At 37.2% G+C, this 25,474-nt stretch overlaps 1 protein-coding gene across 1 annotated transcript in view; it reads right to left on the reverse strand.

The window, feature by feature from the left end:
* The window catches only part of cog5 (component of oligomeric golgi complex 5), an 83,000-nt gene that overhangs the window by 25,033 nt on the left and 32,493 nt on the right, over positions 1 to 25,474 (reverse strand). The window contains exons 8-13 of the mRNA XM_056245304.1: positions 18,242 to 18,401; positions 18,036 to 18,148; positions 17,625 to 17,702; positions 13,858 to 13,939; positions 2,975 to 3,176; positions 832 to 993 (exon numbers count right to left, since the gene is read on the reverse strand). Coding sequence (XP_056101279.1) covers positions 832 to 993; positions 2,975 to 3,176; positions 13,858 to 13,939; positions 17,625 to 17,702; positions 18,036 to 18,148; positions 18,242 to 18,401 — 797 coding nt within the window. The remainder of the gene's footprint in view (positions 1 to 831; positions 994 to 2,974; positions 3,177 to 13,857; positions 13,940 to 17,624; positions 17,703 to 18,035; positions 18,149 to 18,241; positions 18,402 to 25,474) is intronic.

Consider the following 25,474-nt stretch of genomic DNA (forward strand, 5'->3'; position numbering starts at 1 on the left):
TTAGTTGCTTATCAAGAATACCTTAAAAGAGGTAATTCACCACTGGCAAGATGGGCTTTTAATAAAACTTGGCTGTCTATGCAGGCGAAATGCAATTTAAAAAAATTAAATAATCAGTGCTGCATGACTAGAGAAAACAGAAAAAGGGCTATGGCATTCCCTTTTGCCAAAAAAAACGTCAACACACCCATAATGCACTTGATTTTGGCACCCTTCTCTGTCGATCTGACTGTCTTGGGTGGAAATACAAAAATGCGGAAGCTCGATCTGTAGATTTATCAATTTTTTAAATATTGGACTTTCGCTGACAAACGATTTGTTTTTGTTTTTGATTTGAAATTCACATATCGTCACCTTCCTAAAATAATAGCCTAAGTCATTTTTGACATTTTTTTTTTGCATAAGTCATCTCCTCATAATGCTGGCCACCTCTGGCAAAATCACCCACATCCTCAGTTGAACAGATCATGCAATTCTACCCCTGTAGTATAACGGCCTATGTCAAGAGTGTGACTTAGACCGTTTTATTTTGCCTAAGTTAAAAGACAATGAGACTTAGGCAATTTTACAAGCTTTGCAAGATGGCAGCTGCATCAAGAAGAACTAAATAAATATCATACATTCAAGTATTGGTTCAGTTTTTTGTGTTTTCTGAAAAACCTGAAAAAATTTCTTGGGCAATTATTTTAGGAAGGTGATGATATACTACTGACATTGTAACAATACAAAGTTGGTTGAAAATCAGCTAACTTACCCTTTAACAATTGGCCCAAATAAGACATCTTAGAAGGCAGTATAGTGAAAGAGTTATAGTGTATTTTGGAGGTGTACCTGGCTATTGTTTTTATGATGCTGTCCAGTTCATCATTAGAGGGTGGGTTTCGGCCCCCTTGAGGGAAAACAAGGTTGATGGGGTCAAAGAGTCGGGACAGAGACTTGGACAGGTAGGCTGCTTCATACGGCTGAAGAGAATCCTTCAGATCCTTCTCTGGACTGGAAAAAAACCCCATCAAAACAGTTATTAATTTGCTTCACAAAGAGTACATGTAACAAGTAAATGCCAACATGTGTAAAGACAAAGTGTTTTCTGGCAGTTGCTGTACCTTGAGGTCATCTCCAATGTTCCTGTTATCAAACTATTATATCTTTATGTACTCTAAGTACATGGTGTTATTTTGATAAACACATGATATGTATGATGTGATACATGCACTGTGTGTATGTATAAAATTTCACTGACCTAAATCTGTAAATTTAATCAGAGGCCTGCCCGTAGAGATAATTACAAATTAGTCTAAATCAAAAGTACCGAATGGCACTTAATGAAACGTAGCCTACTTACACTCCTCATCTCAGTAGGCATCAAAGCCTCAAGGATTTGATTTCGCCATTGTAATAAATTATGTCTCCTGGCTGACAGCTTCTTAATTTCAAATAATCATTCTTTTGTTTGACCAATTGTTGATAAAAACCATAACTGAGATATGACTGAAGTAATACTGTTTCCCCAATGGCTACCATTTTCATTAAAAGTTCCAGACCTTTCATTATATTGTAAGGTCTGAAGATTAGGCATATTTTCAATATCATAATGCAAATCTAATTCTCATCACTATAAAATAAAAAAGTAATGATTTATTTGTTACTGTATACATCCTGATAGTATTAGTTTTCTGACATTTATTCTGATTCAAATAAAAAACATTTCAGTTTTTTTTTTACTGCATTACAGTAAAATATACTATATTACAGTAATAAGAATCACCATTAAAATAATAATTACAAAAGAACTGGACAAATAATGTGAAATAGAGGGTAAAAAGTCATTCGTTATCCTAAATTATGCACGCTTCCTTTTTTTCATCAAAATGCTTAAAAGCAAAAAATTTAAGCGTTTGTAGAAACCTGAGAGAATCAGCATCATTAATGTCAGAAACTAAAAACCAAATGAACTTGACTGTTAAAGACAGGACAAAAAGAGCTCACCAAATGAACACATGATAGATTTCTCCATAACAATAGCATCAATTTCGTTTCAATGTTGAACTTTCAGCAGTGCACAGAACTCTACCACAAAGAAGGTATTTTATGTGAGCCAAATATAGATCTACTGAATTTGTGGTAAATAAAATACAAAGAGAACCGTTTACCCCCCACATAACCCTGACATTTACTAGTTTTTGACAAGATGCTGTAATAACCTTGGCTTTAATTGCTGGTTATCAGCTATGTCATGCATCTTGACAAGATTTTTTGAGCTGTATTATGCGATAGGATCAACTGTGCGTAAAACGTTTGCCGTTTAGGGGACAATCGTGATTATGGGATCTGGGTGTTTGATCAGAGCAGTGGCAGAAACGTTGATGCATTCGGAGATTATTTGACAATGTGCCTGAGAGTAGAAGAGCTTCTTTGCTTTCTATTGCATCTCTCTATCCAGGTGAAAGGCAGAAACGCTGTGTGATTAATGAGAGCAGTTTTGAGAGCACTTTGCGGGTAGGCAGAATCTTTGTTGCGCCACCAGGGATGATTAGGAAGATGATAGCTTGTGTAGATAATGAACTTCTCGTTTTTATGATGAGAAATTGTGGCATTTCTGTTTGACTGCTTGCATTTAACATCCCAAAATGTTAAATCAGTCAGTAGGTTTCATTTCAGCGATTGATAGCTGCAATTTTGTACTAAAACAAAGCATTACTATGGATTCCCCTTGAAAAAAATGTTTCATGGAAATAATAGTTTCTACAAAAATACCATATTCATTACTGTTGTTACAACAATAAAACTCTAGTAACTTCATGTTAGCCACCACTGTCATAAAAAACATTGTAGCAGCTACTGCATTTTGGCAGAAACTACTATGTATCATGGAATGTATGGGACTAAACTTGATCAAATGGTTAAGTAATTACAGAAGAATTATGAAAACAAATGTGTTAGAGAGTTAGTGTACATGTATCATGGTAGTACTCACTCATAGTCTGGTTTGGTCCGGGTGAACATATCGTCAGTATCATGCTCTGATGCTGGCAGTTCCACATCTAGACCCGCACCACTGCTCGCTAGCGCCCCCTGTATGCTTGCGCTGTACTGCTGCAGACGCTTCCACAGCTCATTATAAAGTCTCAAGAGTTTGGGATACTCTCCTTCCAGAGCCTGCTTCAGGAAGGTTGATGCTGTGAACAAATGAAAAATAAATAGAGAAGGGGATGCGTTTAAATAGCGAAGATAGACAAATGGATAAATTCATGTGTTGGTTCTTTGTCCCAATATTGGCTAGAATTGAGGACAGTGCTGTCCCTGACTTTTTCGAGTCGACTGGTAGTCGTTTTTTGTAAGCCAGAATTCGACTAAATCGCACGCTTATGATATTAATTTAATTACTTAACTCTCTGGGGTCGGCGGTCTCGCCGGCGATACCAGCTCACTTTTTTCCTTATCAGTGCAAAAGAGACTCAAATTACTCTGTTAATTTTGATCTTACATATAAGTGTTGTACATCATTAGATCCTGTTAAGTTTCTATTTTTTTTGTGGATACTCACAATAAAAACAAAGTGTTGTGCTTTTCACCAAATAAAGAAAAACAAACATGATGCGAGTTCTGCGTTCTCTCTGTCAGTGAAGTCCATTCTGAAACGCGTCCTAAGATTAACTGTAACTCCGCGATTACTTGTCACACAGGCACGAGAGGTTTTTCTTTATGAAGCTTAAATTCTCTTCTTTTAAATGAAGTAATTTATATAAAAAACAAATATTCTCAGTTTATGCAATCTGTATGAAAAGAGAGTGCTGTCAGTATTTTTTCCCCCAGCTCATTACACTTCATTACGCGTTAACCTGACACGCCCACGGAGGACGCGCGCTATTCAAACGCAAATGTGAGGCAAGCCATGACAATGCCCACATCAGCCGTTCCACCGCGGCGGTAAAATGTGTGGTGTATTTGCTGCCTTTTACCGCTAAGAGGCGCTACAATCATAGACTCTGAAAAGTGTTCGTTTATTCCGGTTTATTCTCTCTAATGTGTAATCTGCTGCCGCACCGAAGAATTCAACAAGTGAAACGTAGTTAAAATAATTCATAATCACAATACTGAAATTAGGCTACTGAAATGTAATTGAATAAATAATGAAAACATTTCAACATAAAACATTGCAATAAAATCATTTAGGCTACATGAATGAGGCTTTACAACATTAACAGCGTACAGAAGACAGCTCAGTGATCAACGCAACGACACGAGCTTCGAGGAGCTTCAATAGACCCGAGATCGAATCTCAATGTAGCATACATGTTGTTAACCGATGTTGTCCTACGTTTATATTTTCCCACCTTGATGCTTAAATAGGTAACTATTTATATCTGTTTACTTATTTAAAGTCAAGAGTTTTGTTTGATTATCATTACAACATAAATTTGCTACATTCCTGTAGAACCGCAGCCGCTGCACAAACGACAAAAACTGATGAAGATTGTCAGCCGATCAGAAAATGAAAATGAAGAAGCTCGTCTTTAGTCTGCTAAATTATTGTGTAATGTAAAAGAACACTAAAATTACTTAAGTTTGAAACCAAGTTCGAACATTTCAAGGTTTAAATTGTTTAATTTAAAACAGGGTTGCATCTTGTTTAGAGTTTATTTCTTTTGCGATGCAAAATAAGAAACACTAGGCTAATCTTATTCTTGCGACATTTTAAATTTGTATTGCCAAAGAAAATACAGCTAAATTAAACAATTAAAACAGTAGGCCTACAAAACGAAAATTGTCCAAAGAAACATAATTAAATTAAAAACATGCGTTTCTCTTTGCCTCTCTCGCGCTGGATCTCTTTTTAACAAGTTTATTTAGTCTCCCTCGCTGCCCGCGCCGGGTCTGTCTCGAAATTAATCATTTCAGGGTAAAAACACATCATACAGCTGATAATACTGTATATGTCGCTGCGTGTCAGCCATACAAATCACGAAAAATTTATTTAACCTTTAATTGTTGCTTCAAAGGCACAGCATGCCTTGTTGAATTCACCTTACAATAACTTCAATTGAAATTTTGTGTGAAAAAAACTTTAAATAGGCTACAATAAATAAACTACAATATTTATAATTTAATAAGATATGGGGCCTACATTTGGACACAGATTTATCCTTACAATAATTTTGCCTGCTCATCAGGCTGGCTATCCGACACTCTCCATATGAAAGAGGAACATTAACACCTTTGTCCAGCAATGTCCCTCCAACCCCCCACAGGCTATCGGAGTCTGAGGCTGACTTTACACAAAGAGAAGTCGCAATTCACACTTAAATCGCCATTCTAGACAGTGTTGATAATGAAGGAATTAAATGATTTAAGTTACATGTAGCCTAGTGATATTTCTGTCATAAAAGTTTATTACTAAATATTTCATTATTTCAATAATTGATGAAATAAAACTGGTTTGGGGCAGCTTTTTCCAAGCAAAACTAAATATAATCTGAAAAAACGCTTGTTAATTTGTTGTCATGAACAAAATGTTCAACGTAATATTAAAGTCTACAGGGATCTTTGGATCCTTACAACCAGGCATGCAATTTGTGAATTAAGTTTTTATTTTATTTTGTATTATTCAAATAAATATCGAAACACGGTGCTTCGTGGTAATGCTGCTAAATTAAATAACATTTATAGAATAATTATGAACTTAAATGAAACAATATCGCAACATTTCGACAAATACATTATTATGTTTTTACATTTTAATTCAGGGCGATTTAGCCTACATTTAATTAGAGCGAGATTTTCACCCATGTCTTGTCATTTTCTCATTGGGAAGCGCATGTTTGAGTAGCCTAGATCCTCTGTACCTCTCGTTTTCATATGGATTAGCCTACATAATCAGATAACATTTATTAGCCTAAATATTTAGACATTTAAAGGCTTTAGACATAGCCGATTTCTTATCGTGACTGAGCTGAAGTGGCTTTCGGTTCATTTTTGTGATGCGCAGTTCCCGGAGACAGAGGACAGATATACTGTTTTTGTCGTTAGCCTAATATGAATACAAGTTTACAGTTTTGAACGATGTAAGCTACTCTACTCTTATCTGTATGACCAAAAAATTACGGAGTCGCCTATTAAGTTATTTTAGCTGTAATAATGAGATAAATAAATTAATCTAAATGAACGCTCCGCCGCGTTTGTCGAACACTAACTCACGATGCCAGAATAAAACCCGACTTTAGAAAAATGCATAGGGTCACTCGGCGTGGTGTGCCAAAACACTTAATTATAAACTTCAATATTTCATTCAAAATAATCTCAACACGCTTTGTGAAATTTTGAAAAGCCGTGCATGCATTAAGGCCACTGGAACTAATGAACAACTGAAACGCTGGTTTTGATTTTATTGTTTTTCGTTTAAACGTGCCTGTTGCATATCTCTATTTTATATTTGATATTGGTGAAGTAGCCTATAGCATTGATTAGCTGTGGAGGGAGGGGTGTGGGGATTAAAATAATTAATAACTAATTCGCGGTATAACTAGTCGATCACGAGTGGCTCAACAGGTAGATCTATAGATAAACTATATCTTTCAGGAATTTGACCGACCGGGTTGACACTTCAGCGTGAGAAATCGGGGGTGTGGCGTGAGAGCCTGGAATAAATAAATAAAAAATATATATAGCCTATATAAAACAAAACTGTATGGTGTAACAGAGTTTTAGAGCTAGACAAATCTCTCTGCAATAATAAATATAAAATATACAGCAGACTATGTTTGTGCGGGATTTAAACCTGTGTCATCTTGATGATGAACCGTCAGTTCTACCGCTCGGCTATGAATTTTGTTACTGAGAAATAACCAAACGTTTGATTCTCACATGAGCGAGAAAACGTTTTGTCTTTAGCCTGTGAGTGTAGGCCTACTTTAGCCTTTTACAGTTTTAAAAGATTATATCTTATCTGTATGACCAACAATTTGTTGTAGGCTTATTTGGAAATTACCATAACTTGTAGTATTTCATCCTTAGGCTACTGTTAATAGACATTAGCCCCACTTACGTTTTGCTAAATATCCCTTTGCGCCACCTGGCGGTCATTTCGCGTACGACTTTGAAATGCGACTGGTTTATTTTTTCCGCGGTGGATGGCTAAAAATGGTATGTGGATGGCTAAAAGGTGTGACTAAAAATGTGCTTTTGGCTTTCATTTATATTTTGATTGTTTGTATATATATATATATATATATATATATATATATATATACTAATGAGCCTTTCATTCAGGGGTGTCACACAAGAAAGAATGCAAGGACAATATATATATATAAATAAATAAATATTTATACACACACACATATATATATATATATATATATATATATATATATATATATATGTGTGTGTGTGTGTATATAAATATTTATTTATTTATATATATATTGTCCTTGCATTCTTTCTTGTGTGACACCCCTGAATGAAAGGCTCATTAGTATGCAGACTGCTCAGGTGAGAACTGCCTAATTATTCATGAGGGGGTTGGGCCGATCCGCCCATCCGCATATTGCCTTTGCAAACAAAAAAATGTTTTTCACAATTTAAAACAATCTATTGTGTTATGTGAATGATAAGACAGGATGATTTTCAGATCATTTTGAAGAAAAAACTCTAGGCCACAACATCCATTAGTCAAAAGTCTTGTGGACACATATTTAGTATGTGTTTTGTGGCCTTATTTCAGAAACTTTAAGTTTTAGTTTTTTCAATAACCACGCATAAACAATATTCTCTCAAAAATACAAAAATGTACATACATGTTGATAACACATTATGGTAGCCCTGTGTGTGCTAAATAGAGTGTAATTACACCTTTGCCAGTAATATGTTTATAAGCAACTGAAAAAAGCACAAATGTCAGAGTATGTCAAAACATCTCAAGGACCCCAAAAACACCTTGGACCCCAGAGGGTTAAATATATACTGAAGGGTGGCATCGGAAAATGGTTTGAGTTTCAGGATTGAGAAAGAACATGATATGTAACATTGTTCTATACTGTAATACAAAGAAATACCAAACCATAATATTGAGCCTTTAAAATATAGATCAAGCACTCAAGCACACGCATAAAGCTTGCCACAGCGCACCGGCAAAAGTAATACGAATGTGTCAGGGAAAAAAACTGAACGGAGACTATCTGAGCATTTTTATATTTTCGGCATATTTTATTTATTTTATAGTATAGTCGGCGACTAACCGACTAATTAAAATTTGGTCAACTAAGACTCTTCTCGTCAGCTAACATTTGGTCGACTATTAGGGGGCAGCCTATTTAGAAGACTGCATTACTACAGCAATAGCATTATATTTTATATTTTAACTAGTGATTTTTGAGTTGGGGCAAAGATGCAGTTGACGATACGGACTCATCATCTCTGCAGTATAGTGGATGCGCCTATAGAGAGAAATGCATGTTTCATTATCATAATTGTGTTTCATATTACAGATTACATTATCAGAAAATATTTGATTTCGATTTGAATTGGTTCATTTAAAAGTAGACATTGCAGAAAGCACAGTCTATTTCTTTCCTTAATTTTTTACAAATTGCACAAACAAAAGCACAAATTGTTGTTATAAAATAAAAGTAGACCCTTAACAGGTTTGAATGTTGTCCTACGCTTATCTGTATGACCAAAAATTATATTTGTATTTTAAGTTCTTTCCACTGTTATCAGAAATACATTTAAGTGATTGCGGCGGTGTCTCCGGGTTAGTCCGCACAAACAATTGGATATATGACAATAATAGCGCGCATTTATCCAGGTTATTGTTAGAGCAAGTAAAGTGGTAAACGTTACGCTACTACTTACAAGTTTCAAATGATAAGCCATAGTTAGGTCGAGGAATGATACATACTGTAATTCACATGGACCAGCTGAGTTTACAATCTGTCCGTCACGGATTGCGTGACTTTTTTTTTGCGACTAACCGACTAATTAAAATTTGGTCAACTAAGACTCTTCTCGTCAGCTAACATTTGGTCGACTATTAGGGGGCAGCCTATTTAGAAGACTGCATTACTACAGCAATAGCATTAATTGAATTGTAAATGCAACTTTTGTTTAAAAGGAAACTAACCATAGTCAGGGTTGACTTTAAATAGTCCTTTTTGTGAATACCATATGACTATCTAGAATGATTTAAAACTACAAATCCTCTCTTAGCGACTCAGTGAGCTGAAAAACCACAATTCCCTAATCTCCAACCACTCTAACAAAAATAACACCAAATAAAGAGAATGCATGGAGAGTCAAACAGATGGAATTGTATAAAAATACTTATTCATTAATATGGTAATAACCCAACTTTACAGGTGATTAAATGCTCATTGCGAATATTATGCAGATTGTTTCCTATGCAAATTGATTTGATGAATGCATAATTGAGCAGAGGAGCAAGAATTTTAAACGGTTTTTATCTTTGTTTCACCGTCACCCAAACAAAGGCGAGCCACGGTAGTTCTGCTCTACTGATGGAGTACTGACTATTAGCTGTAAACATGTTCAGTGGATGCTACGTTTCTGAGTTATTGCTGGCAGTGAAGCTTAAATTTCCACACTACATAAAACTGCCATAGAGCAGTGTACAAACACAACCATTGACAGTCAAGAAAATATTTCCTCAGGGAAGGTGACGAGGTGCATAAAAAACAACAACAAACAAATGTCAGTGGTGAAATGGTGAAAAATGGCATGTTCATTGAACTAGTTTTAGTCAAGGTCCAGATTTTGCCTTTCATGTTGTGATACAATAATGAAATAAAAGAGAAAAATAACATTAATAATAAAAACAGCAGAACTGACCCTAAACCAGCACCCTGACGAATAGCAAAATAATTCATGGGTCCCCAGGGTTCAAGCAATGTGAAGACAAAGCTCACGCTAAGCATTGAGAGGAACACTGGCTTCATCCTTTGACATCCTCTTTGAAAGACAAACAGTTCAGGAAATAATTCTGGGAAGAGGCAGGGAGCTGTCAGTAGTCATAAAACGTATTTTAGGACAAAGAGAGAGCGATAAATCATTTATAAACAGATCTTCTTTGAAGGCTTTTGGAGCAGTGATGTCTCAAGACAGAGTCTATAACAGTCGACCCGAGAACTAAAATGTTTTCTGATGGCCACTTGAAGCCGTAATAGTTTTTTTGAGAGCATCTTCACCTTGAACATTCTCTGTTTTTGAGAGTATTTTGGCAAAGTTACCTTAATAGATGTATGCAAGTAAGCCACCTAGGGTTCTGAGAATATAAAAGCAAGTTTGATTGAGAGGTTTCAAATCAGGCTTGATAAAGGCTTATAAGAGGGAGTAATGCAGAAGCATTTGGATAATGAAAGCGATGCAAAGGCTCCTATTTGCTTTCTATTGATCAGCGGGAGTGAAGCACAAAGCGTCTTTAGGTCGTGATAACACAGGCAGGGATCAATAGGGCCGCACCATCAAGGCCACGGTCTAAATTACTGTGTCTCTGCAGGGTGGACGTGCTGTCCAAGATGTTTAGCACTTTAATTAAGATAGACACTGGTTGCAATCATAAGCCATGTGCTCTATTAATGAGTCGATTCTGTGGTATCTAGAGTGGTTTTCTGTTGTAATACTGCCACCAAAATAATGTAGATGTCATCAATGAAGTTAATAATGAAATTTAAATGTATTCATTTGCCAGACTCGTTCATCCAGAAAACATTTTCTCTGGAGAAAGTTAAGTGCCTAAATCAAGAGAGCAATGGTTATAGCGCATGAAATGTCCCTTCTGGGGTTTGAAACAATAACCTTTTGGTTACTAGAGCATGACACTAACAACAGCAAGGTCATTGGCATTAACTTACAAGTAGCTATGGATAAAATTTCTCTGTAAAATGCACTGTTACCAGCCTAGAAATCCATCAGTTGATATACAATACAAAAGTCTAAGGAAAATCTCACTCCATCCCACTTGGTGGAAGAAGTGACTCTGAAATGGTAGCTTCCCCAGTTACAGGCTAATTCAAAGCATACAGCACTTATCTACTTATCTAAAGAATCATCATATGACATACTATCCTTCTGCAGTTTATTAAAAAAATGTAAAATTAACAGCGGCACAACTTTTGGTTGGTTACTCCCCAACACTCCAATAATGCTGTAATTTATTTGCAAACACTGAGATGTTGTGTAAAGAGAGAAGTCTGTTTTGGTTACACATCTGTGGAGTCAAATTAATCTCACGTTTTAACTTCGAAGGTCTCCATTTTCCTCCATATTCCCTTGTAACCAAACACCTGCCTTGATTCATCCTGCTCCTTAGTGACGATAACAGCCTGAGATAAGCGGAGAGATCTTTTTTTTTCTCCTTATGCTGGACTCTCTCATTTATGGAAGAGGATTAGGGCCAAGCAATAATAAAAAAATAAAACCATCCCGAGATTAAAGTCATTATAATGCGAAATTAAACTCGTTAAATTTCGAGAAAAAAGTCGAAATACAATCTTGAGAATAAACTCATTAAATATCGAGAATAAAGTTGTGTTTCGAGAAAAAACTCCTTAAATTTCGAGAAAAAGTCGAAATACAATCTTGAGAATAAACTCATTAAATATCGAGAATAAAGTCGTTGTGTTTCGAGAAAAAACTCGTTAAATTTCGAGAAAAAAGTCTAAATACAATCTTGAGAATAAACTCATTAAATATCGAGAATAAAGTCGTTGTGTTTCGAGAAAAAACTCGTTAAATTTTGAGAAAAAAACTCGAAATACAATCTTGAGAGTAAAATCATTAAATTTCGAGAATAAAGTCATTGTGTTTTGAGAAAAAACTCGTTAAATTTCGAGAAAAAAGTAGAAATAATTGTGAGAATAAACATTAAATTTCGAGAATAAAGTCGTTGTGTTTCGAGAAACTGTCTCCATGGTTACTTTGTAAAAACCTTTGCATTGCTGCCACACTATGCATTTTCTGTCCCCATGTCCGCGCGGAGCTCTCGGGACACCCTCATATGCCAGTAACTGTTTTTATGAAGTAGCAAAATTGGCTATTACTTTAGGATCGTTATTGGTTGTGTACGCCTCCATCCACAGAATGTAACGACTGTAACCATCTATACAGCCATTAATGGCAATGCCGAACATACGGTTTTAATTTATCATAGCTGTCATGCCAGAGTGCATTTGGGCCAGCACTGTTCGTTGTTCATGCAGCAGTTGTTCAAGTGATGGCTCAAACGTCTTTTATCAGTAAAGTTCTGCACGGGCAAATTCAGTGACACTTTTAATGCAATACATTACTGCTAAAGTTGATAGTATTTCTTTGTTACTGAAATAAAGTCTAAAATATAGCTCGACTAAGTGATCCAACTCTGCCATGTCCTCTATCAGTAGGCTATGCAATGAACACTGATCGAATGCGTTATTCTCTACATTTCATTTCGCCTTTTTTTCTCGAAACACAACAACTTTATTCTCGAAATTTAATGAGTTTATTCTCACGATTATTTCTACTTTTTTCTCGAAATTTAACGAGTTTTTTCTCGAAACACAACGACTTTATTCTCGATATTTAATGAGTTTATTCTCAAGATTGTATTTCGACTTTTTTCTCGATATTTAACGAGTTTTTTCTCGAAACACAACGACTTTATTCTCGATATTTAATGAGTTTATTCTCAAGATTGTATTTCGACTTTTTTCTCGAAATTTAACGAGTTTTTTCTCGAAACACAACGACTTTATTCTCGATATTTAATGAGTTTATTCTCAAGATTGTATTTCGACTTTTTTCTCGATATTTAACGAGTTTTTTCTCGAAACACAACGACTTTATTCTCGATATTTAATGAGTTTATTCTCAAGATTGTATTTCGACTTTTTTCTCGAAATTTAACGAGTTTTTTCTCGAAACACAACGACTTTATTCTCGATATTTAATGAGTTTATTCTCAAGATTGTATTTCGTCTTTTTTCTCGAAATTTAACGAGTTTTTTCTCGAAACACAACGACTTTATTCTCGATATTTAATGAGTTTATTCTCAAGATTGTATTTCGACTTTTTTCTCGAAATTTAACGAGTTTTTTCTCGAAACACGACTTTATTCTCGATATTTAATGAGTTTATTCTCAAGATTGTATTTCGACTTTTTTCTCGAAATTTAATGAGTTTTTTCTCGAAACACAACGACTTTATTCTCGATATTTAATGAGTTTATTCTCAAGATTGTATTTCGACTTTTTTCCCGAAATTTAACGAGTTTTTTCTCGAAACACAACGACTTTATTCTCGATATTTAATGAGTTTATTCTCAAGATTGTATTTCGACTTTTTTCTCGAAACACAACGACTTTATTCTCGATATTTAATGAGTTTATTCTCAAGATTGTATTTCGACTTTTTTCTCGAAATTTAACGAGTTTAATTTCGCATTATAATGACTTTAATCTCGAGATGGTTTTATTTTTTTTATTATTGCTTGGCCCTAATCCTCTTCCGTACTCATTGGCTCTGTCTGAGCTTGAAGAATCATCAGAGCCTACGTAAATGTAAACGCCCTCCAGGCTCGAGACGATAGTGTAAAGGCTGCAGATGAACAATATCTGAGATCGCTTACAACCTCAGTTAGAAGAGGAAAGGGTTAACAGTCAGTCTTCTCAAAAGCAACACCAGAAGTGTGTACGTGGGTAATAGAGTTTGAATCCGACTGCAATGTGATGAAAAGAAAGCAAGAGCGGAGGAGAAGAGAGAGACAAGGCGCAGGAGGGGCGCTTGTGTAACACACTCACACACAGAATGAGCTTTTGAGATGCATGGCAGGGCATCGTCTTAAACAAAAACCTCAGACTGAAACTCACCAGCTGTGGCTTTCTGTAGCTCCTCAGAGAGCGTCTGAGTGACTGAACTCCAGAAGGTGTGCAAGATGTCAGGCTGCCCATCCTGAGAGAAATAGAGATAGAGAAAACACATTACACGCACCAGCCAGAGCTGAACTTTACCACAATGGCCTTTGACACACATAAAAACAAACACATTAACACACTATGCAAACAAAGCTGATATGATTGTCTTTATTGACCCCAATGTCCAGGTCACGTTTAACCCTCAATAGAAACTACAATCATGGCGATTAAACACATTTTCTTCTTACTCATTTCACATGCAAAGCAGTTAGGCTATAACAGATTTTTTACATACACTAGTCTTAAAAGTTGTAGTATTTGGAGAAAGGGTGGAAAATTGTCACATGAAAACAAATTACAATCCTTTTGGTGTAAGACATTTGGGCTGACAATATAAGCAAACAGGGTAAAAAAAACATACACAAAGAGTAGAATATGAACCCTACACTATGCTATCACTCAGACAACACTGGCATTAGCAAATCACTGACAGAACAATGACTGTCTGAGCCATGTGTGTATTTGTGTGTAAATAGGGAAGTCTATAATCATTTGGGAATCATGACAACACAAATATGGCCTAATGCTGATGGACATGTGCTGCATGTGCTAATCTACCTGCTTGCTCAATATATATGTGTGTGTGTATAGAGAGGCTGGTGTGCGCATCACCTGTGCGTATCAAAATGCCTTGATTGTCTGCACTGACTCACTATACATCAGCCTAAAGGGGTTTGCACTGACTTTACAGTGATATAAATGACTCTGTCTTATGATTCACACAATTTCTGCAGCTACAAATCTGAAAAATACTTCCAAGTTGGAAAATATTAAGTATATATACAGTGGGTTCACAATGACAATCTGTGATTTAATTTAAATCTAGAATTAACAGCAAGTAAAAAAAAAAAAAAAAAAAAGTTTGATGTTAAGTTTAAAAGAAATGTACTGAGCATGTGAACACCATTGTACAAAAGGTCCATTAAATTTCACAAGATGTCCTTGTATTATGAAATCATGAATCATCAGGTTTTGCACACAAAGAAACTTGCAGCGTCCATAACAGATATGTCAGTGATGACAGTGTGGCATCATCAATAATAAGGCTAAAATAAAATAAGATTCTTAAATTAATGTGACTTTATAAATATAAACTTTACACATTTCCTCATAAATTACCTATTCTGAATGTCTTATTACATTTTCCATTGGTTGTGGCATACAGTGTGGCATGATTTCAGTGCCATCATCAATAAAATACTTCCAATCTTGGCTTTTCTTTCTTTTTTGCTCTAGTAAAATACAAGCGTGTTTCATATTTGCTCCACTACTTCAGGCAATTGCCATTTTCTTTTCTGTGGTAGAGTTGTATTTCACATTAATGACACCTGAAGTGAACAAGAGGGCCATTGGTGTAGATGAACTCATGCCAGAGAAACAGAAGGCTTGTTTGCTACATAAAAGCAGCTGGGAATTCAACGGGAAGGTCTGTCTTACTTGTGTAACTGTTAAATGTAGCGGTTTGCAGGTTTTGCTTTCCGATGGGTGCGTGTGTGGGGGGTGTTTTAGCCACAAATATAGGTGTGAGATTGTGGGAGTTTGAAAACAGCTTTTGAAGCGGAGGCAGAGAAAGAAAACAAAAAAACATGGCATTCACCCACCTTTTCCAATCTCCAGGGAATCTGCCAGCTGCTTTATTGTGCACAAAGTTCCTGTATGTGTTTTCCTAAACCTCATATGCAGCTCATCTCTTGCATGCACCTTGTTAAACTGAAGGTTCAGAGGCGCTGTAGGGCTTTTTACAGCCGTGTGAGGCTCCAAGAGAAGTGCCCGCCCTGCAAAACCTTTCATGGGGCCTTTTAAATGCCGGCCGTCTCTTTCATCTACAGCTGATGGCTCTCTGAGCACCCAACGACACCCTGTCAGTCATTCTGGGTGGTCTGAATTTCAAGGTGTCCCTTTCTACTGAGAGTCATTGAACTTTTATATCAACACATATTACATCGTTTTAAATCAACAAATATGATGTAGCACTATTTTACCTTTATTATCTTAATCACCCTTGAAAGACGGATGCAATCTTTTCTTACACTATGAGAGAAGTGGTCAAATTGGGCATTACTACCCACACTCTGGAATCAAACTTTTTGTCCCCTTTTCTTTCTGTTTTTTTCCAGTAAGGAATAAAAAAATGGGAGGTCTATGGGAGAACGGGAGAAGGTGTTTCCATGGAAACACCCCCACCTGCCCCCCATTCCAGCAGACCTCAATCTTCTGACCGAAAATCTCGATTTCCAAGAGGTGATTAGAAGCCGCTCAACTCATCTCCCCCAAAACTGTTTACTGAGTGAAAACGGGAGGAATACCAACAGAGTAAAAGAGCAAAAGCGACTGTATGATTGGAGACAGACCTTTTCTCTTTCTCACAAACACACAAAAATGCTGTGTTTGAAATGCAATTTAGCATTCTTTGGCAAATACTGTATGCAATGGAAAGCATTAGTATGTAGTAGTATGCTATGTTGTTGTCGCTTGATCTAAAAAAATTATTTAAATGAGCTAGTGGTGTGCAGTTATCATGAAATTGCATCATTGTAATCCAACTTTGTCAGTTTAGCCAGATGGTGCGTAAAGAAAGAGAAGTTTAAAATTATGGTTGATTTGCTTCATGTTGACCAGTGCAGTATTCCATGTATTGTGCTATATAGTGAAAATACAGCTATATAATCAAAGCTAAACCACTTCAGTAATTATCATGTTAAAAAAACAGCACTCCCTTGAGTTCATTAATGCTTTTATAAATCTTTAAAAGTTCTACCTAAATTATAAAATCATTCAGGACACAAATTTTCATTAAAACATAAAAATGCATGTGTAAAATGTGCATACTGCACACAATATGCAAACAGAACATATAATAGTACAAGTAGTGTGCTGTTCCAAATACAGCCCATGTAACAATTCTGCATCAGATATTCTGAAGTCTATGCCGCATTTAAGCTTTGCTGGTTATGATTTAAGGAAATGCATAGCTAGAGGCCAGTTCTAATTCACTGCATTATTATGCTCTCTTTGAAATCCATCTGTGAAATCTTACCACCCCTTCCTAAACTGCTCTGATCTCACAGTTTAGCCCTTCATTTAGCAGAAAATAGCACCTTAATTACCGGCTGTAATTAGCCAAATTCGCAACTGAAGGAATGGAGAGCCACGGATGTCGGGGATACCAAAGGGGAAACGCGTTGCATATGCCTTTGCAAACACTGTACTTGTCACTCAGCGTGTGCCAACACACACTAGTTCACAAAGTCACCCAGAACCAAATGGAGAATGTAGATAAAAATTGTCCCATCACTGTCTGGCTGAAAATGTTTGGTGGATGTATGTGTGTGTGCATAAGTGTGTATGCGTGTGGGGTAGATAACCTTGTCACAGAGGGGCCAGCCACCTGCAGACACCAATTAGGATGTCATTTACTGCTAATGTGCCAGCAGCAAGTGAACCAGCAGGGGCTATGTAGGCAGGTCAGCCACAGGCAAGGGCAACACACACAAAATCCTTTGTAATAAATCACTACATATCAAGGACAAACTCTTCACATATGGGATACACACAATATCAATACACATAACTCTCCAAACTGATGAAATTTAATTGCACACCTATTCCAGCAAAAACAAATAAAGCAAAATGTAGGTGTGAAATTATATCATCCGTCTCACCTTGATGATCTCATCAATAAAGCACACATGAGTCACTGGGTCTCTCTTTTTGGTTAGAACCTTCTGCAGGTGCTGCACCTGTTCAGGAACATAGTAGAAACTTTAGACAACATATAATTCAATGACCCCTTTCAAGCGTCATCTAATCTTAACACGCTAGCTTTAAAAATATATAATGGGGAACAAAACAGAAAAATAAGCACAGTGTGATATGCCGATTTTAATATCATGCACTTTCTATTTAAGTTAATTTGCATATTTTTTTCCAAAAGTTAATTTCAGAGCTTAATATTTAATGCCTTTACAAGTGAACACCAGACAAAATGGATAGGGACATCTGTGAACTACTGGTGTTTTGCCTAATGACAATAACAGTGTTTCATAATAGTAACATCTGTGTAAGTTTGATACCTGACCACACGCGGCACAAATCTGGTCCATTAGTTTCTCTAAATTCGTCCACAGAGCAGCTCGAAACGCAGCCGTATTCCCTGGAGTGGGCATGACGGCTCTGCCAGGGGCACCTAAATATAGCAGACACAAAATGCACACACTAAAACAATGCAAAATCATCAAGCACTCTAAAACACAGCCACAAATGCACTTAACAAACATACCTCTGGTGTTTGCAGGTTGAGTGAGGACTTTAATGTCCAGGGCATTAACAACGTTCTCCTGCACAGATGTCCTGTATCCATCTACCACACTTCTTATGGTCTCTCTCAGATTGCCAAGGTTATAAAACACTTGTAGGGCCGTCCCCACCTGAGATGGATTCTGTGAGATAAACAATGAAAAACATCAACCAATCAAAGGTTACCCTAACAAAGAAGAACATTTACATTATGAGTTTTACATAAAAGGTTTAATCTTGTGCAATACTCTAGCCTGAACGGTTTTCAATATCATATCATTAAGGGAATATTTTGTTTCACCCGAATATAATTTTTTTTGGTTTATGTGTTCAGGGTTTTGAACAAGGTGTGTTGTTCAAAATGTGTGTAACAAGGTTGATGTGGGAAGTGGGTCACTGGCACAAATAAATCAAAATGCTTTAAAATATGCCTGACCTCCTAAAATCTTTACATTCTCATCTCCAGATCCAAGTCAAATTTACACCTGAGACCAATTGTCTCCACATGAGAGGATCATAGACTGTGTGCATCACTTGCCGCCAGAGAGCAACCGATTGACGTCATTACGCTCAACACCAGAGCACATGTTAGAAAAGTAGGTCAAATTCAAATTCTTCAAATTCAACTCTCTCAGCTAAGCTGTGACTACAGGACATTAACGTTTAAAGTACAAAACAGAAAGCTCTCCAATGCTGCATTCAAAGCAGCTTCCAGCAGACAGTCCCGATCTCTGATCCTGCCTTTAATTTAATCTCCCAGGATGAAAGCGCCAAGCATTACAACCAATTCAAGACCCCGTCCAACTTCAATCTAATCCCAGTGGATCAAAGATGATCAGGCCCAGTCGCCTTCCCAAACGGTACATGAGAAACCGCAGGTGAATGCATACGAATTCAACTGATGTGCTTAACACAAAACAAAATACAAAAGGCAGACAAGAGGAAGCGATAATCCAGTAAATCTACCCTTTTTTCTCTACGTGCTTGACTAATGGTGCACAGATTGAGAGTAATAGGCCAGAGTGGTGGGATATAGCCATCAGTGGTGGCTAAGTACTTGGCGGCAATCAGTGGTTTCAAGCTCTAATCAGACAAATGATTCACATTTCTTCCTTCACTCTCTCTTCAAACCCACTTGAAGGCTAAAACTGAGGTCAGGGCTGCTCTAGCATTGTGCTTGCAAATCTTTAAGAGGCTTGATTCAGATGCAAAAAGATTGGGATGAAGGACAAAATGTATGTTTAAAGACAAACACAGTTTTTTAAAGAGCTAATTAGATTGAAACACCTAGGTATTACGCACTGCAACATTGAAAACCCAAGCGAGTCTCTGAATATGGTAAGTATAAGACGAAACCCCAATCCCTTGTGACCTCATTACAGGTGTCAGTGAGGGGCCGTTTCGATTTCTGATACACTGGGGGCTGCATTGTTTTTGTAGCTACTTAAGAGGAAGTAAGAATGAAGGGGAAAAACTGTCCTCAGAAACATTTGCGATGCATTAGTGCTTATTTCAGTTTTATTGCTAAAGGGTCACAAAGCACATTTTAAGACACTTCACACGACGATAGCTTGTGTGAGTATAAGAGCGTTAAAAAAAAGATGTTTTAAAACAGTCTGATTTAGGGACAGATTTACTAACAGCTTGCTCCAGAACAAACCCTCTTTCTGCGTAAAAAAATGTACTGTCAGGATTCACTAAAGACACGCAGTGTAAAATTAGTGCTGAAAAGGCATGGACAGGGTTATTCTTGCGGCTGACCTTATTGCATATGTAGGAGTTCCGCTTTCAGACGCAAAATTTATGGGAGGAGAGTATTTAAATGAATCATGCAGGGTGATTTAATAAGGTTTGCGCTCGTCAATTTACTGGTATTTGCTCCATCATTTACTGCCCCAAAAAAAGCACAAGTAGGTTGTTTTATAATTGCGTTCTCGTGCTAATTTGCCTGTTTAGTAAACTTGGTGCTTAAACTGCAATCAATTTAGGGTATTTTTAATATATTAAAATGTTTAGTAAAAATACATTACAGACATTTATTAACACCTATTGTTGTATTTTCTGAAAACTACAGAGGTATAATTGTTTATCTATACTGCTCAGCCGTAGTTGAAACATTCACAAACCAAGCCAAAATTGGCTGTTGTCCAGCAGCATAAATGATGTGTTGTGTTACTTATGCAACAGTTGAGTGTAGTTGTCAAGGAACAGATGTGAATCACAGACCAAGGAAAACAGAGGATTGAGAGAGACCTAATTGCTTGCGGCAGGTTCACTCACAGCATGTAATGCGTTAGCCCTCATTTACCCTGAACTGTGGAAGGATAATGGTTTAGCAGGGACATGCACAGTCACTGTGGAGATGGATTTGATCAGCTCAGTGTGCAAGCCGGTGACCCAGGATGGCTAGCTGCCAACTGCCGTGAATGAGGTGTTTTCACATTAGTTACATCCAGGCAAGCAATACGCTTTTGTTCCCAGAAATAACACTTAGATGGAACAGGTGGCCAACGATCGCTTCTTAACCAGCAAGTTGGAGAAAAACATATTTGGTCTGATGCTTTTAATCTTAAACTCTAGAAGAGACCAATTTTTGAGTGGAAAAATAGACAGCTAGACATGTATGGGAAAGTGAAATGTATTTATGTTTCTTCTATGTTGATTAGTTTGGGTTGCATGTTGTGGGCTATTGTTGCAAAGTGTGGGAAATCGTATACAGCGTGTTCGGTTGGTTCCCTGTCAGTCTCAATGCATCCCCTGTTCAGTAGATGTGAAATTCATTCTGTCCAAGGGATCGCAGGAACGTGTGTAGGGTGTAGCGCTCTTTTTTTGATTTGTTTCTTGGGAGAATAACATTTCACAATGGAATGAATATGTTTATATCAGATGACCCCTCACAAATAGTGAAGGTCAGAAAAGGTCTTGCCATCTTCACAGCAAGACGTAGCATGCTCATCTATATACAACATTGCAGATTCAAGAGATTCTTACATAATTGCAAAAAAACAAACAGGTGGCATGCTTGGCGAACACATCACTGTATCTGAATCCTACAGATCATATGTACAAGGAGGTCTAAGATGTGCCAATGTTATTTCTGCCATCTTGAGATTCAGGCCTGTTTCTCCAGGGAAACGTAGGAGACAAAATGCATGTGAAAACATCTTAGTGCTTGCTGTATTTTCTCTTTGATGGCAGTGGTAATAGGAGTAAAAACTAGCTGATGCATCAGTGTTTAACCAAGTGGAAGAAAATGGTTCGAGCAAGTTATACAAGATGGTGTGGAGTGGATATAGTAGATCATCTTTGGGCCACTATCACAATTATACCGGCGTCCATCATGTTTCCTACCTGGGCCTGTAATAACTATGCCACACTGATGGTATCACCTCGATTACACACGCTGTGTGGGGGCTTGATTAAATTCTCTACTATCTACTTCAGGTAATGTCCTTTTCTAGAGAAACCACAAAGAAAAAAAATACACAACCCAAAGAGGGAACTGGCAACTATATCAAGTATGTCACCTCAACAGGAACACAGTGAGAGTTTGCCCATCATGTAGGGATGCAGCACCTTACGAGAAAAACAATACTGTGATTTCCAGCCAATTGCTTCCTTTCATAAAAACACCTGGTCACCACACCAGCGTCATTAGCTTCTGGCTGTGTTTGTTTTGTCACCATATGGAAGACTCAATCCAGATATTTGTCAAAGGAACCAATAGCTGATAAGTAGATGACATCTTTGACCACAGTGCCCAGGTAATTTCTACTATGCTGGATGATTCATTTGCATTTTAATATTGGATTAAATGTCATATATACACATAAAACCAAAAATCATATTAGATGAAAACTTGGCAACTTTAAGGAAGCTTCCTCAAGGAAGTGACAACATCAGTGAGTGTTATTACAAGATGTAAACAAAAAATTTAAATCAAGTTGACTGTCAATTAGAGATTTGTTTTTACAAATGGCAAGACGTGGAAGTGGGGATAATCAAATAATAAAGCTAAAGTGTAGCTAACTGACTTAGGCTGTGTTCACACTTGACAGGTTTGGTTGGATTAAAACAGACCCTGGTGCGATTGCTCTGTTAGTGCGGTTCATTTAAATAAATGTGAACGCTGCCATCTGAACCCTGGTGTGCACCAAACAAGCGGACCAAGAACGCTGAAAAACTAACCAAAAACGGGACATGATGTCACTAGATGTGACCCTAAAACTGACCGAATGCTCAAGCAAACCTGTTTTTTACTAGTCATAGTCGCGACCCATCACAGTTTGGTAGGCATCAGAACCATGACTCCTCACAGCAGATCTTCGTTTGTGTGTGACGAAAGGATTCCTGCCACTGTTTTGACTCCTTTACACATTTTATAAGCTCTTCACAAGTTGTCAGCTCCATCATATGTAGACTACGCACATACAACGAGCGCATTTAGCCCAGAACACAACGTTGTTTTGGTTCCAAAGGTCCATTGTGAAATATACGTAATAAAAGCCTTGAACATATCCCTATGCCTTTAGGTTCGGTGTTAAAATGCTGATGTGAATGCAAAGAGGACCAGGGCTAAAAGGTTTTTTTTTTGGTCCGGACCAAACGAACCAAGTGAACCGAACTACAAGTGTGAACACCAAGCACTTTTATCAAGCAGGATATATTGTTTTAGAGTGAAACAACAGCACAAAATATTATAGAATTTATCATCAAATAATTTCCAATACTTACTGATGCTTGTGCTGTTGTTTTCACTAAAAGCTTTTTTTAAAGTTACAAAAAAAATTACCCAACACATATGAGAATTGCATGCATTATATGGATAATACAGGGAGACTTTATTTTCCTTTTGGCCTAGTCATTCCCACTCCAGAATGAACAGCAAACATGGCCGACGCTAGCCCCATTGGAACATGCGGAGTTCATTTGCTCACACTTCGTGAAGTGTCATGGCCATGCGAGAGCACTGGTGAAGAACAGAGAGAGGGCGAAAGTGAGACTTTAAGTGTGAGGAAAAAGTGAAAAGATGATGGATCACTTAGACATTTATGTGCCGTGTTTCCACGGCAACCCAAAAACAAACACGGCGAAGACCGATTAAAGCCTTTTAAGACGCACTTGGCAAATGTCAGCGCAACACCAGGCAAGGAAGAGATGAACTCAATTTGGGAGAAAACTGATGATTATGTAAAGGAGAAAGGTGAAAGACAAGGTGTGCTCAGCATAGCTAATGAGAGAGAAGATTTTCAGCGATAAAGAAACTTTGATTTGGATTTAATTGACATTAAAAGGAAATTAACTAATCATCAGTTTTAAGACTTAATGTCAAATGCATGTTGTATCTAGATTTTTTTGTCAGATTTGCAATTAATTCAAATAATATGTAATTTGGCCCAAATCATTTTTTTTTTGCTCATATGTGACTCTGTTTTTGCCATGACAGTGTGAACGGCACAAACCATCTTTTCAATTTCGATTCGGGCCACTTCCATATGTGGTCCTAAACCTACAGGTCAGATGTTTTGCAATGCGACCGCAGTCTGAACAGTCATATGCACATAAATTCATGCGACTTTTAAGTCACTCTAGAGCAACATTCATCACAATTCTGTGAAAGGTTTCAGTGGAAAGACAGGGATGTGTTAGAACTATTACAGTGAAAAACACACAAGCAAAACATGTGGGCTCGTATAATAAAGGTTAAAAAATTCTGCTCTTTTTTCAAATCCTCGTCTTTGTTTTTTATATCGCCTGCGTATTAAATTCGCTGGTACCAGTAATCAAAAGTCTTTCTTAATGACACTCAACTATAAATACATTGCTTCATCTTTGCGCTTTTAACCTTTGTGTGACTTTTTAATTGTGAAGAATGCACATCAGAGAGAAGGGATGTTAAAAAGCATGTGCATATGGTCTCCATGGTAACAGTAATTTGTCAGGAGGGTGTCTGGCTGTAACTTGTTACTGATGGGTAATGGGAGAGAGAAGTCAACGTGCGAGAACGAGGAGTGCTAATCAGCACACATGGGAGCCAGTCGCTAACAGGTCTCTGATCTGTAACAGTGTACCAGTGCTCTTTCAAAATAACATAACCCTGCTGAAAAACAGAGCTTAATCCAGTCGAAAGTGTTTTCTTAGCTTAGGTCTTAGCTGGCTTAGCAGGTTGGCCTTCTGGTCTCCTAAGCATCAGTCGCGATGAAATGGAAGGGCGGAGACTTAGTTCTATGCATCGGTTGTTGATTGGATGTTGAGATGTGGGCGTGGCTCTCGAATGTGAGCTTGCAGGGGCAGAGTTTAAGCACACAAAATAAGTAGTACAGCATACATCACAAGAGAAGTCTGTCGTTTTCACCAGAAGATCCAGTTATGACATTTTTATCCTAGGTCAAATTATATATAAAACAAATTAAACATATGCACGGATGAATTGTTCTATTTTATGTTAAATTTTCATTCCATGCTGACTTTGAGGTGTTTTATTCAGCACTGAGATTCAGCTCACATAGGTCTTGTCCAGTATATCACTTACGGTAAACATACTGTAAATATTTTATGATCACTCTAAACAAGCCTTTTGCCTTCTTTCCACTGACAGAACAAAGGCAGCCATATTGGCAGAACAGGCCACACCTGCTGAGTGCTTGTCAGCTATCTGAGCAATCCAGCATATCTATTTTCCATCTTCAAGATGGTCTTTAGAGAGCAGACAGAGAAAGAATGTGAGACAGTGACAGAGATGTAATGTTTGAAGTGAGTGAGAAGGCAAAAGAAAAGGGAGGCACAAAGATTCAGGAAAAAAGGGTGGCAAATAAAAGACACACGTTTTCACTCCTTAGCAGCTTAAAATCCCGAGAGACATGCTTTTGATGTAAAGGTTACTCAAACACATGACTCAAAAAATGGATGAACTGTGAATATCAGGAGAGTGACTGCATAACCTTTTCAGTGACCAGCACAATTGAGCCCATTGGATCAAGTGAAACGAGTAAAGATTTGAATAGTGTGCAACAATGACATCCACTGTTTTTTAGATACCTTGGCATTTTCCCCATTCATTTTCTCCATAGCCATTAAATTTGTGAAGCATAACACCATGAACCAAATCAATTAACTCTATAATCTATTTAAAAAAAGGTACAAGACTGGATACTTTCTACTTCGACCTATTGAACGACCTATCCAATGAATCACTGCAAATAACAAATCAAATGAT

Source organism: Rhinichthys klamathensis, unplaced genomic scaffold, assembly GCF_029890125.1.
Source record: "Rhinichthys klamathensis goyatoka isolate OS25496 unplaced genomic scaffold, OSU_Roscu_1.1 h1tg000029l_1, whole genome shotgun sequence".
Lineage (NCBI taxonomy): Eukaryota > Metazoa > Chordata > Actinopteri > Cypriniformes > Leuciscidae > Rhinichthys > Rhinichthys klamathensis.